Below are 13,547 nucleotides of genomic sequence, written 5' to 3' on the forward strand. Positions count from 1 at the left end.
GGAGGAAGGGAGGGAGGAAGGGAGGGAGGAAGGGAGGGAGGAAGGGAGGAAGGGATAGAAAAAGGGAGGAAGGGATAGAAAAAGGGAGGGAGGGAGAGAGAGAAGGGAGGCAGAGAAGGGAGGGAGAGAAGGGAGAGGGAGGGAGAGAGAGAGGGGAGAGAGAGAGAAGGGATGAAGAGAGGAGAGGAGAGGAGAGGAAGGAGAGGAGAGGGATGAGGAGATGAAGGAGGGAGGAGAGTGATGATGAAAGGAGATGATGGTAAGGGAGAGGAGGAAGGAGAGGATGAAGGAGAGGAGAGGAGAGGAGAGTGAAGGGATGAGTGATGAAAATAAACCCACGAACGCTGATGTCTTTGGCGTTTATCATCATGATGAAATGTATCCTGCGATTCGTCGGCTAATATTGTCACCACAATCAACAAGTTTGAAGTTGTATTACTTGGAACTTCCTCATCATTACTCGTAACAAACGGCCATCTCAGTGGTCTGGATGTATTTTTGTGTCAGTGACAGTGAAGTGAGATGAATAGAACATTTTTACACCAAGCTTGGGGAAAACTAACACTTGTTGCCTCTTAACTTGCCACATGTCATGTCAAAATCTGCCCCCTGAGGACAATTAATGGAGTCTGGCCAAAATAAGTTTGAGCCTGATATTTATCCTCGTCGTCATGTAATGAATCTGGTGTGTGTTCAGTTTCCAAGTTTCCAAGGATGAGGGAGGGAGGAAGGAGAGAGAGGAAGAGAAGAGAGGAGAGGAGAGGAGAACGAGAGGAGAGGAGAACGAGAGGAGAGGAGAACGAGAGGAGAGGAGAACGAGAGGAGAGGAGAGCGAGAGGAGGAAGGAGGAGGAAGTGAGAGTGAGAAAATAAACCCACGAAGGGTCGCTGATGTCTTTGAATGCGTTTATCATCATTGAATGGCGATGTATCCTGCGATTCGTCGGTTTAATATTGTCACCACACGTGATGATCAACAAGTTTGAAGTTGTATGAATGCGACTTGATGAACTTCCTTATCATTACTCGTAAATAAACGGCCATGATCAGTGGTCTGGTGTATTTTGATGTCAGTGACAGTGACAGAGTGAGAGAATAGAACATGATGATTTTTAACCAAGCTTGGGAAAACTAAATAATTTGTTGCCTCTAACTTGCCACATGTCATGTCCAAAATCTTAACACGCGATGGGATTAACAAATTAATGGAGTCTGGCCAATGAATAAGTCGGAGTCCCGATATTTATCCTCGTCGTCATGTAATGAATCTGGTGTGTGTTCAGTTTACAAGTTTCCAAGGAAGGGAGGAAGGAAGGAAGGGAGGAAGGAAGGGAGGAAGGGGGGGAGGAAGGAAGGGAGGAAGGGAGGGAGGAAGGAAGGGAGGAAGGGAAGGAGGAAGGAAGGGAGGAATGATGCGATGCATTAAATGAGGAAGGAAGGGAGGAATGAATGATGATGCATCGTGATGATGCAATGATAACGATGATGAATGATGATGAATGATGATGAATGATGAATGATAATGATGATGATGAATGATGAATGATGGGATGAATGATGATGATGATGATTTAAATGATGATGATGATGATGAATGATGATGAAATGATGAATGATGAATGATGATTATAACGATGGATGATGATTTAAATGATGATGATGATGGTTTAAAGCGATGAATGATGATGAAATGATGAATGATGAATGATGACGAATGATGATGATGAATGAAATGAATGATGATGAATGATGCGGATGATGAATGATGATGAATGATGATGAATGATGATGGTAATGATGAATGACTTATCATGTCGATGGATGAGGGATGATGAAAAAGGGAGGCAGGGAGAGAGAGAAGGGAGGCAGAGAAGGGAGGCAGAGAAGGGAGAGGGAGGGAGAGAGAGAGGGGAGAGAGAGAGAAGAGAAGAGAGGAGAGGAGAGGAGAGGAGAGGAGAGCAGAGGCGAGGAGAGGAGAGGAGAGGAGAGGAGAGGAGAGGAAGAGGAAGAGGAAGAGGAAGAGGAGTGAGAGGAGAAAATAAACCCACGAACGCGTGGGATGTCTTTGGGCGTTTATCATCATTGAAATGTATCCTGGTGATTCGTCGGTTTAATATTAGTCACCACAATCAACAAGTTTGAGTTGTATTACTTGGAACTTCCTTATCATTACTCGTAAATAAACGGCCGATCTCAGTGGTCTGGAAGGATGTGAGTGACAGTGACAGTGATGAGTGAAATAGAACATTTTAACCAAGCTTGGGAAAACCAAATGATGGATTTGTTGCCTCTAATCCTTGCCACATGTCATGTCAAAATCTGCCCCCGAGGGACGAAATGAATAAGGATGGAGTCTGGCCAAAATAAGTCGGAGTCCCTGAATGTATCCTCGTCACCGTAATGAATCTGGTGTGTGTTCAGTTTCAAGTTTCAAGGAAGGGAGGGAAGGAATGGGAGGGAGGAAGGAAGGGATGGGAGAGAGGAGGAGGAAGGAAGGGATGAAGGGATGGGATTGCAAGGAAGGGAAGTGAAGGGAGGGAGGAAGGAAGGGGAGGAAGGAGGGAGGAAGAAGGGAGGAAGGGAGGGAGGAAGGAAGGAGGAAGGGAGGGAGAAAAGGGAGGAGGAAGGGAGGAAGGTGGGAAGGAGGAGGAAGGAGGGTGGGAGGGAGGGAGTGGTGGGAGGGAGGGAGGAAGATGTGGGAAGGAGGGAGGAAGGGGTGGAGGGAGGAAGGGTGGGAAAAGGGAGGGATGAGAAGGGTGGGAAAAGGGAGGGAGGAAGGGATGGGAGGGAGGAAGGAAGGGTGATGGAGGAGAAGGGAGGGAGGAATGGAAGGGAGGGTGGAAGAGGTATCGATGAAGGAGTGGAGGAAGGAGGGAGGAAGAATGTGAGGATGATGAGGAGGAAGGGTGGGAGGGAGGGAGGGAAGGGAGGAAGGGTGAAAGGAGGGAGGAAGGGAGGAAGGGAGGGAACGAAGGTGGGAGGGAAGGGAAGGGATGGGAGGGAGGAAGGTGGGAGGAATGATGATGATGGTCGCGATCGATGATGAATATGAATGACAACGCGAATGATGATGAATGCGATGATACCAATGTGATGATATTAAATGAACATGATGATGATGAATGAATGTATGATGATGAATGAATGCGATGATGATGATGAATGAAGTGATGATGAATGAATGTATGATGATGAATGATGAAATGATGATGATGATGAATATGATGATGATGAAATGATGATGATGAATGATGATTTAAATGGATACAATGATGACAATGATGATGAATGATAAATGATGATGAATGATGATGAATGATGGTAAATGATGATGAATGATGATGATGGATAACGATTAAATGATGATGCACGATGACAATGATGATGAATGATGAATGATGATGAATGATGATGATGCAAATGATGCAAATGATGAATGGATGATGGTACGATGGATGATATTTAAATGACAAATGAATGATGATGAAATGATGATGAAGGAATGATGATGATGAAGACGTGATGATGATGATTAAAATGAAATGATGATGATGATGAACCAAGGATTTAATGATGATGCATCGGAGATTTAACAATGATGATGAATGATGGAAATGATGATGAATGATGATGACACGATGATGAATGGAATGATGATGAAGGAATGATGATGAATGATGAATGAGTGATGGTATCGATGATGAATGATGATGAATGATGATGAATGAGGGAAGGAAGGGAGGAATGATGAGGAAGGGATGATGATTTAAATGATGATGATGAAGGCACGATGTGATGAATGAGGAAGGGAGGAATGATGAATAGATTTAAAATGAGGAAGGGATGAAATGAAAATGCGATGAGGGATGATGAATGAGAGAAGTGAGGCAGAGAACGATGAATGATTATATGATGGAGAGAAGGGAGAGACATGAATGAGGGAGAGACATTAACGAGATGAGAGAGAGAGGGGAGAGAGAGAGAAGAGAGGAGAGGAGAGGAGAGGAGAGGAGAGGAGAGGAGAGGAGAGGAGAGGAGAGGAGAGGAGAGGAGAGGAGAGGAGAGGAGAGGAGTGAGAGTGAGAAAATAAACCCACGAACGCTGATGTCTTTGGGCGTTTATCATCATTGAAATGTATCCTGCGATTCGTCGGTTTAATATTGTCACCACAATCAACAAGTTTGAAGTTGTATTACTTGGAACTTCCTTATCATTACTCGTAAATAAACGGCCATCTCAGTGGTCTGGTGTATTTTGTGTCAGTGACAGTGACAGTGAGAGTGAATAGAACATTTTTAACCAAGCTTGGGAAAACTAAATAATTTGTTGCCTCTAACTTGCCACATGTCATGTCAAAATCTGCCCCCTGAGGGACAAATTAATGGAGTCTGGCCAAAATAAGTCGGAGTCCCGATATTTATCCTCGTCGTCATGTAATGAATCTGGTGTGTGTTCAGTTTCCAAGTTTCCAAGGAAGGGAGGAAGGAAGGGAGGGAGGAAGGAAGGGAGGAAGGAAGGGAGGGAGGAAGGAAGGGAGGAAGGGAGGGAGGAAGGAAGGGAGGAAGGGAGGGAGAGGGAGGGAATGATTTGGAAGGGAGTGGAGGAAGGAGGAAGGAGGAAGGGATGAGGAAGGAAGGAATGATGAAGGGAGGAAGGAAGGAATGAGGAAGGGAGGGGAGGAAGGAAGGAGGAAGGGAGGGGAGGAAGGAAGGGAGGGAGGAAGGAAGGGAGGGAGGAATGAATGAGGGAGGAATGAAATGAGGGAGGAATGATGATGAGGGAGGAATGAGGGAGGAAGGGATGAGGAAGGGAGGGAGGAAGGAAGGGGATGGAGGAATGAGGAAGGAAGGGAGGGAGGAAGGAAGGAGGGAGGGAGGGAGGGAGGGAGGAAGGGAGGGAGGAGGGAGGGAGTAGGGAGGGAGGGAGGGAGGAGTGGGATGAGGGAGGAAAGGATGAGGGAGGGAGTGGAGGCCGAAAAAGGGATGAGGGAATGATGATGATGATGATGATGATGATGAATGATGATGATGATGATGATGAATGATAATGATGATGATGATGATGAAAATGATGATTTAAAATGATGATGAATGATGATGAAAAATGATGATGATGAAATGATGATGAAATGATGATGATGATGAATGATGATGAATGATGATTAACGAAATGATGATGTCGAACGATGATGAATGATGATGAAATGATGATGAATGATGGATGAAAGATAAATGGTACGATATGATGAAATGTTAACGAATGATGATGAAGTATGATGAATGATGGTATCGAACATGATTTAAATCGATGTCAGTCATGATGAATGATGATGCAAATGATGATTGTCGATGATGAATGATGGATGAATGATGATTAAAATGATGATGAATGGCGGATGAATGATGATGAAATGATACGAATGATGATGAATGTATGGATTAATGATGATGAATATGATGAATGATGATGAATGGCGATGAAATGATGATGAAATGGCGGATGAATGATGATGAATGGCGGATGATGATTTAAAATCGGTATCGATGATGAATACGTGATGATGATGAACAAGGATGATGATGAATGATGATGAAATGGAAGGATGATGTTGATGAACGATGATGATGATGATGAAATGATGATGATGATGATGATGAATGCGATGATGCCAGAATGTATGATGATGCCATGAAACGTGATGATGATGATGATGAAATGATGATTAGATATGATACGATGATGCAATACGATGGGCGATGATGAATGCATGATGATGATGAAAGGGTGGGAGGATAGATGATTGAACAGGGTGATGATACCATGATGATGAATACGAAGATAAGGATGAACATGATGATGATGCATTTGCATCATGATGACAGGATGAATGATGCGGATGATGATGATGGTGATCGCGATGATGGCGATTTAGGCATGATGAATGACGGGCGGATGATGATGATGAATGGAGCGGATAAAAATGAAAGGATTGATGATGAATGTATGATGAATGATGATGATGATGACGAAATGATGTATGGTAAGGGAGGAGGAAGGAGGGAGGAAGGGAGGATGAGGAAGGGAGGGAGGAAGGGGAGGGAGGCACGAGGGAGGATGAGGATGAGGAAGGGTGGATGAGGAGGCATGAAGGGAGGGAGGAAGGGAGGGATGAAGGGAGGAAGGGAGGGAGGAAGGAAGGGTGGGAGTGAAGGGAGGGAGGAAGGGTGGGAGGGAGGGAGGGAGGAAGGAAGCGGGAGGGAGGGAGGGAGGGAGGAAGGGTGGGATGAGGGAGGAGGAAGGAGGGATGAATGAAAGGCGGGAGGAAGGAAGGGAAGGGAGGAAGGAGTGAAGGATGAGGAAGGAGGGATGATGAAGGGACGGTAACAGGAAGGAGTGAAGGGAGGGATGATGGAATAGCGGATGATGAGGGATGAATAAAGGGAAGGGAGAGGGAGGAAGGGAAGGGAGGATGATGATGAATGGGAGGAAAGGGGTGGGAGGAAGGGATGATGAAGGAGTGAAGGAGGGAGGGAGAGTGGAGTGAAGGGAGGGAGGAATGATGAGGAAGGGATGAAGGAAGTGAAGGAGGAAATGATGATGTGAGGAAGGGATGAGGGAAGAAGGGAGGAAGGGACGATGATGTAAAAGATGGGAGGGAGGAAGATTGGGAGGATGAAAAGGAGAAAGGGATGATGAATGAAATGATGATGAAGGAGGCAGAAAGAAGGGAGGAGAGGGAGATGGATGAAGGAAGAGTGGGATGGAGGATGATGAACGAATGAGGGAGGTACGATGATGAATGAATGATGAATGAATGATGATGAATGATTTAATGATGATGAAATGATGAGGATGAAATGATGAAATGAAGGGAGGAAGAGGAATGATGAGGAATGGAAGGAGGAGAAGGAAAGAGGATGAGGAATGAGTGATGAAGGATGAAGGATGAAGAAAGGGATGAGGAATGATGATTTAAGGGATGAAAAGGGTAAACCCGACGATGATGCTGATGTCTTTGGAGCGTTTATCATCATTGATGAAGATCTCATGATTCGTCGGTTTAAATGATGAGAATGATGAATGATTGTCGACCACAGATCAACGATGAGTTTGAAGTCATTACTTGGAGGACGGACGAATGATGAAATACGGATTGGAAGGGATATCATTACTCGGTATCGAGGGACGAGAGAGAACGAGGCTAGAGAAGTGGATACATTAAACGGTGATGAGGAGGGAGAGAGATGATGATGACAAACATTGAAGACATTTATTTATTGATGAGGGAGACGACATTTATTGATGACGATGATGATGATGACATTTATGTAGATGACATGAGTGAGAGTGAGAAAATAAACTGGACGAACTGATGTCTCATACGTTTATCATCATTGAAATGTATCCTGCGATTCGTCGGTTTAATATTGTCACCACAATCAACAAGTTTGAAGTTGTATTACTTGGAACTTCCTTATCATTACTCGTAAATAAACGGCCATCTCAGTGGTCTGGTGTATTTTGTGTCAGTGACAGTGACAGTGAGAGTGAATAGAACATTTTTAACCAAGCTTGGGAAAACTAAATAATTTGTTGCCTCTAACTTGCCACATGTCATGTCAAAATCTGCCCCCTGAGGGACAAATTAATGGAGTCTGGCCAAAATAAGTCGGAGTCCCGATATTTATCCTCGTCGTCATGTAATGAATCTGGTGTGTGTTCAGTTTCCAAGTTTCTTGTAGACCGTTTGCCAAGTGGCTTAAGCATTCAAGCAAGCACTCCATTCAAAACCGTTGATAAGGAACGACTGACTTGGCAAGTGCTTGCTGCTTGGTAACAATACACCCCTGGACATCCTGACAATGTACATTCCATACAAAATGCTGACAAAACGACAGAATTACGACTATTTTCGTTTTAATGAAAATGTACCTGTTCAGTTTTCAATGCATTGTTTTAGTTTTTAAAATTTACATGAACTCAGAGGTGATGTTGAGTGTACGAAAGTGGATGTGCACATTTTATAAAACTTTAAAGTGTACGTGTACATAATAACTTCCAAAAGAAGAAGTAAAAATATATCTCTCGGGAATTTCCCCGGCCTCCCGACTAAGTAATTACATATTTGTATTTTCTTGTGTAAATATGAAGGAGGAGGGATCACAGCCTTGTTTAAAAAAAAAAGCTTAGTTATAAGAATCGCTAATTTCTTTAAATTTTCAGATTTCACTCCAGATTTCGACACTTTAATCTCAAAGTTCCGATCCTCAAATCCAAACACAGATTTAGATTATATACTTTAATCGGTCCATGAGAGTACATCGTGGTTCCAAGGCAAGGCATTTTGAGCAGACCGAAACAAAATGGCGGATTAAGATCCGTGTGAGGGGAAAGTAGGCTGACCAAGGGTAAGCCTTTTTTTGTTTTTTTTCAGAATGAGCACCCTGTTAATTATCTTCAAAAGGTGTGTTTAAATTTACCCAAATACCCAGTTTTCATTTATGCACTCCCTTGGATTCTCTTGGTATGCTTGCAAAGTTTTGGGCCACGAGGTTTCACGGTTTTGGAGTTATGGAGGACACACACTAATACACTCACTGACATTTATTATTATAGATAAATTTGCTTATTTGATTAAGAATGTATTTTTCATTAAGGTGCATTGGCATTTAACACAAAGTTTTAGTTTCCTTAAGTATCAGAGTAGAAAAATGCACAAACACTTTTGCACAGCAGTATATTTCTTCCATATTAAAATATGGTGAGATTTTGAATCCTGACCCCCATTTCCATCTGCTCCATAAATTTCATGATCTGCCCTTTACCTTCACTCCCTCATTGATATGTCGTTACTTTTTCTTTTCTTTTTTTTTCAATTTAGCCTCCTTCCCCTACTTTTGCCTGATGTATACATATTAAATAGATGATACCACCGATGCCTGTTGGACATAGAAATATATATACAAATAAATAAAACAAGTGAAATATCATTTTAAGTCGAATTTTCATCATCATCTTGTAACAGCATGAGTCTCGGGTGATAATTCTTACTCACTGCAGGCAGGTTGGTGGTCTTGCAGTGTTTTAATGAAACTGCTCTGTTGTGGTCTTGCTTCTTTGCTCTCACCTCTCTGTTAGATCCAGGCCCTCCATTTTCTACCAGAAACCCTTTTGTTGTTACCTTTCCAAGTCCAAACGAAATACTCACCTCCATTCATCCCTCCACTTCTTCTCTTGCCTGTGGAACCCATTGCCTCAGGTCCTTCCCTCCAGTATTTAAAGACTGTTGCTCACCAATATCTATCCCATTTCTTCCTGTGATCTTGACTACCCTCACTGAGACCACAAACTCCTCCCATTGTGTTTTCGAGTGTCCATATGTTTTTTTCCTGTTTTTCCTTTGCTCCATTTTGTCTGACCTTTATGTTCACTGTTGTTTTGCTCTCCGATGAGCATCAATGCCTGTATCAAGGAAACTTGAATTGAAAGTCTGCACTTTGTTCAGGCAGATATATTTTCAGACATATTCTTTGTTAGATGTATGAACCCAACACATAAAAAACCTGTGCTGAGACAATTTATATATTACAGCTCATTTGCTCTTCAAATAATATCTGGATTGTCTATGACAGTGGTTCTCAACCCACGGTCGCATGCCGTCCAATCAGCACACTGCTGTGGCCCAAATGACATCTTGTTTAAAAAAAACTGCTTTGAACACAGGGAAGTGTCAATTAAACCAAATTAATTTTAACAGTTAGTATGCAGAACTTGGACTTTGTTTGCTCCTTTAAAATGTGCTTGATAGACATTTGACAGTGTAGAAATGCAAGGGATTACAGAATATTGATTTGTATTGCGTTATAGTCAAATAACATACAAAACATTTTTTAAATGGATACACAGAAAGGAAGCTGTATGTATGCGGCCCACATAATACATCAAGAGTCGCAAGTGTGGCCCACTATAGTAAATCGGTTGAGAATTGCTGGTATACGAGTTATAAATAAATCGTATTGCTGATTATGTTGGTGACAGCAATGGTGAGTAACTAATTTTGTTACATTATTCTTCACCAATCCTTAGTTATTGATAAGGTCAGATTTTGTTGATATTGTTATTCCCTTAACAGCAAGATGTGCTGTCATTGCATGGTATGGTGCTGTCCAGATTTTTTTTTTTTATATCACAGCCCCCTTGGTGACTTACTGTAAGATCTAATGAGTCTCTCAGGATCATATAAATAACTCCGTAGGCTTGCTTGGAATTCAGACTGGACATCTTTTTACTGACAAGGGAAAATGTGCTTTGGATTTGGGGTTATGTTTCCCTTTAAATGTAACAACATGATTCGCAATGTGAAATATTAGCTTGACATTTTCGTGTTTATGTTTTACGAATATATTCCACCAATCTCGCTTCTACAAACCTTCCCAAATGAATTGCTGCTTTTTCGTGTGCACAGCTGCATGACTTCCCCACAAATCTTAAAGGTGGAATGGGGGAGCGTGAATGTGATTGGAGCTGGGGGTACTTTCAAGGACTGTAAAGTGTGGCCGGGTGGAAGCCGGGCCTGGGACTGGCGTGAAACCGGAACCAAGGTAAGTGTGGTCTTCAATAAAAAGCCATAACTCCACATGATTCTCAGCCCTTGGCTGTGCATATTCTTCTTCTTCTTCGTTATTCTTGACTGTGATTGCAGCATGAGCCAGGGGTCCAGCCAGCTGACATTCAGGAGGTGCTGGATCATGGTGCAACCACGATCATTGTCGGTCGAGGAATGAATGAGAGATTGCAGGTTGTTATAGACATTTGACATTCCCAGCTTCTCATCCCACAATTAATCATTTTACATGCTCAGATGTCTGTGAAAATTAAGTCTTGAATCCAAACTACCATATCATTTTTATTGTCACGATTATTATTGTTATTATGGACACGAAAAGTGATTGATTTAAATTTATACTGCTTTGTGGATTGTGGAAAGATTGCATCATTGTTTTATCAGGAACATAATATGAATGCCTTTCTGAATAGTCTCACAAGAAACAGGATCATTGTGCAGTCATGCAGGTCTAATATTATCAGTTTATGGACATGAGGGTTCAGTCTTGAAAGGAAATGTTTTTCATGCTTTATGCGCAACACTTGCATTAAAGATTCACTTCAACACCGAAGAAGGATGACGTTGGTCGCAAGCACTTCCTTATCACATTTGGCAACTCGATGGATATTGTTCAATATTTCACTCTCTAAAAGTGGAATCCAAAGTACGATGATCTTGCATTTCCTCTGCCAAAAAGGCAGAATAGAAGGTTTTCAAGCTGCTATAGACTCCACGAGTACAACTTTTCTCATTGTAGTTTAGTACATCTAACTTCATTGTGACATCAGCTCACAAAAGCATTCCTAAAATTCGTTATTTATTTTGTGAAATTGCTGCACCAAAAGAAAGGGACATATCAAATTATGAACAATCACCTGAGCTTGAATACATATTAAACATGGTATGTATTTATTTCATTTGTTTGTTTATTTACTTATTTATACTTACATACTTGAGCAAAATACACCACATTTGGCTATATGCAATAAAAATGAAATAAAATAAATTGCAGAATTTTTTTTCATGTATTTAACTTTTCATTGTTTCTAGTATTATCGAGTATCCGTATTATTTTATGTGTGTGACACTTTGAAAAGGTTCCAAAGGAAATTGAGACCTATGTGACAAGCCATGGAGCCAACCTCAAGGTGTTTCAAACTGAAGCTGCTGTTCTAGAGTACAACCGCTTGGCCTTAGCTGGAGGACGTGTGGGTGGCTTATTTCACACTACCTGTTGAGTCAATGGGGTTTATCCCATTGACTATAGATTTTATTAACTGAAAGTTGGTAAAATCTAGCGCTTATCTTTTCCGTCATCAGAGAATCGCACCAGCCTTCACAACAAACACGTATTTTGTTGTATAATTTAATCCGATTGAATGTCACTTAAGGCAGAAGGCTTTCAATCTGCCATCGGCATTTAGGTCTTCCCTATCCCATTCTCTTGATACAAGGCCAAAATATTGACACCCTTTGGCATTACTTCAATTTATCTAAAAGGTCTCTTGTCGATAGTCATTTGAGATATGAATATTTTGTGCACACAAACTACTTCCATAATGCATTGAAATAAAGGTGTTTTTCAGACTGCATCATGTTTGTCCTGCCTTTAATATTTGAATCACACTTATGTACAATCATTTATGACGTCAAAAATTACAGCATTTACTTTATTGTTACACTTATGTTATTGACAGGATAGCTCAAATGTAATGCCATTGCCTTTGAGCTGTCTCGTCTGGGTTTGATTCCTGGCACAATTATAAACTCACGTTGTGTAGCTTCTCTTTGGTCCTTTATGAAGCCTTCTTTAACTAGAGGGCCAAGTGTTAACTAATTTCAAAGTCCCAGTCGCAACTTGGGATAATTGATTATGTGAGAGTGAATTGGTTGTTCCTTCCAATTACAGGTGAGAGCTGATTGGCCTTTTGGTATTTATATAATTGCTATCAGCGGTGCACGTGGTACATGTTTAGGAGCCATAGTGGTCAGCAGTTCTGTCTATGCTGATTACTCACCATTGACCGATGAAACCGTTCTGGCAGCTGGGGAAGGGGGGGGGTAGTTGTAGCATTGTGGTTCTCATGCACAATTTACCTGTAAATGTCTGCAGCTGTGGAGAATCATGGATAGGGTTTGAAACGATGAAGGGCTTACCTTGTGTAGCTTTTCTTGGTTGCTTTATGTAGCTTTCTTTGGCTAGAAGGGCCGATTGCTAATTAAGGTAATATATGTGTACACATATATAGTACTGCACATATATAAAGACCCATCTGGACTGTTATGCCTACATATCAAGTGCTATACGAGGTGTGTTCAAAAAGTATCCAACCTTAATTTTTCGTGCGTAAACAAATGAAGCTAGGGAGGCGTGGTTTGGTGCACATATGTAGGCGATCCTAATCCGTATGCGTGAATATTTTCCCGCCTGCAGAAGCTGTCAGTCGCCGACAGACCACCGACAGACGCCGATGAGTGAGGAAGTGTAAGTGAGCGCCGTTAGATTTTCGTTTTTGACAAAATGACGGATCACTGTGGTCTCATCGCCAGTGATCACTGTGTTGAAGAAGTTGGGATTGCTGTTCACAGTCTCCAGCATCTCCTGTGCGATCTCCAAACGGAGTTGCTTCTGCTCGATCATTAGCAGCTTTGGCACGAACTTCGCTGAGATTATCCTTAAGCCCAAATCCTCAGTCACAATGGAATGAACGGATCCAATGCTGACGCCCGCCTCGTCTGCAAGTTCTCTGATCGTGATTCGACGATCCTGCATCAGCAGGGTCCTCACATGGTCAATGACGATCTCATTTCGGGATGTTGAGGGCCTACCAGAACGTGGTTCACTTTCCACTGATGTGCGACCATCTTTGAAGTGGTTGTACCACTCTTTTATCTGTGTGGTGCCCATTGCTTCGTTCCCGAAGGCCTGTTGAATCTTGCGG

The 13,547-nt window shown here is 42.2% G+C and overlaps 1 protein-coding gene across 2 annotated transcripts in view; it reads left to right on the forward strand.

Annotated features, from left to right (window-relative positions):
- AAMDC (adipogenesis associated Mth938 domain containing) overlaps window positions 1-12,197 on the forward strand; it is a 16,140-nt gene extending 3,943 nt beyond the window's left edge. For both annotated transcript variants that reach the window (XM_085853435.1, XM_085853432.1), the window contains exons 2-4: window positions 10,465-10,600; window positions 10,702-10,797; window positions 11,703-12,197. In XM_085853435.1, the coding sequence (XP_085709561.1) occupies window positions 10,469-10,600; window positions 10,702-10,797; window positions 11,703-11,843 (369 nt within the window). In that variant the 5' untranslated portion in view covers window positions 10,465-10,468 and the 3' untranslated portion in view covers window positions 11,844-12,197. The remainder of the gene's footprint in view (window positions 1-10,464; window positions 10,601-10,701; window positions 10,798-11,702) is intronic.
- Window positions 12,198-13,547: the final 1,350 nt, after the last annotated feature.

The sequence above is a fragment of the Eptatretus burgeri genome, chromosome 2, assembly GCF_056783735.1.
Source record: "Eptatretus burgeri isolate ZD-2024b chromosome 2, Ebu_testis_v1, whole genome shotgun sequence".
Taxonomy (NCBI): domain Eukaryota; kingdom Metazoa; phylum Chordata; class Myxini; order Myxiniformes; family Myxinidae; genus Eptatretus; species Eptatretus burgeri.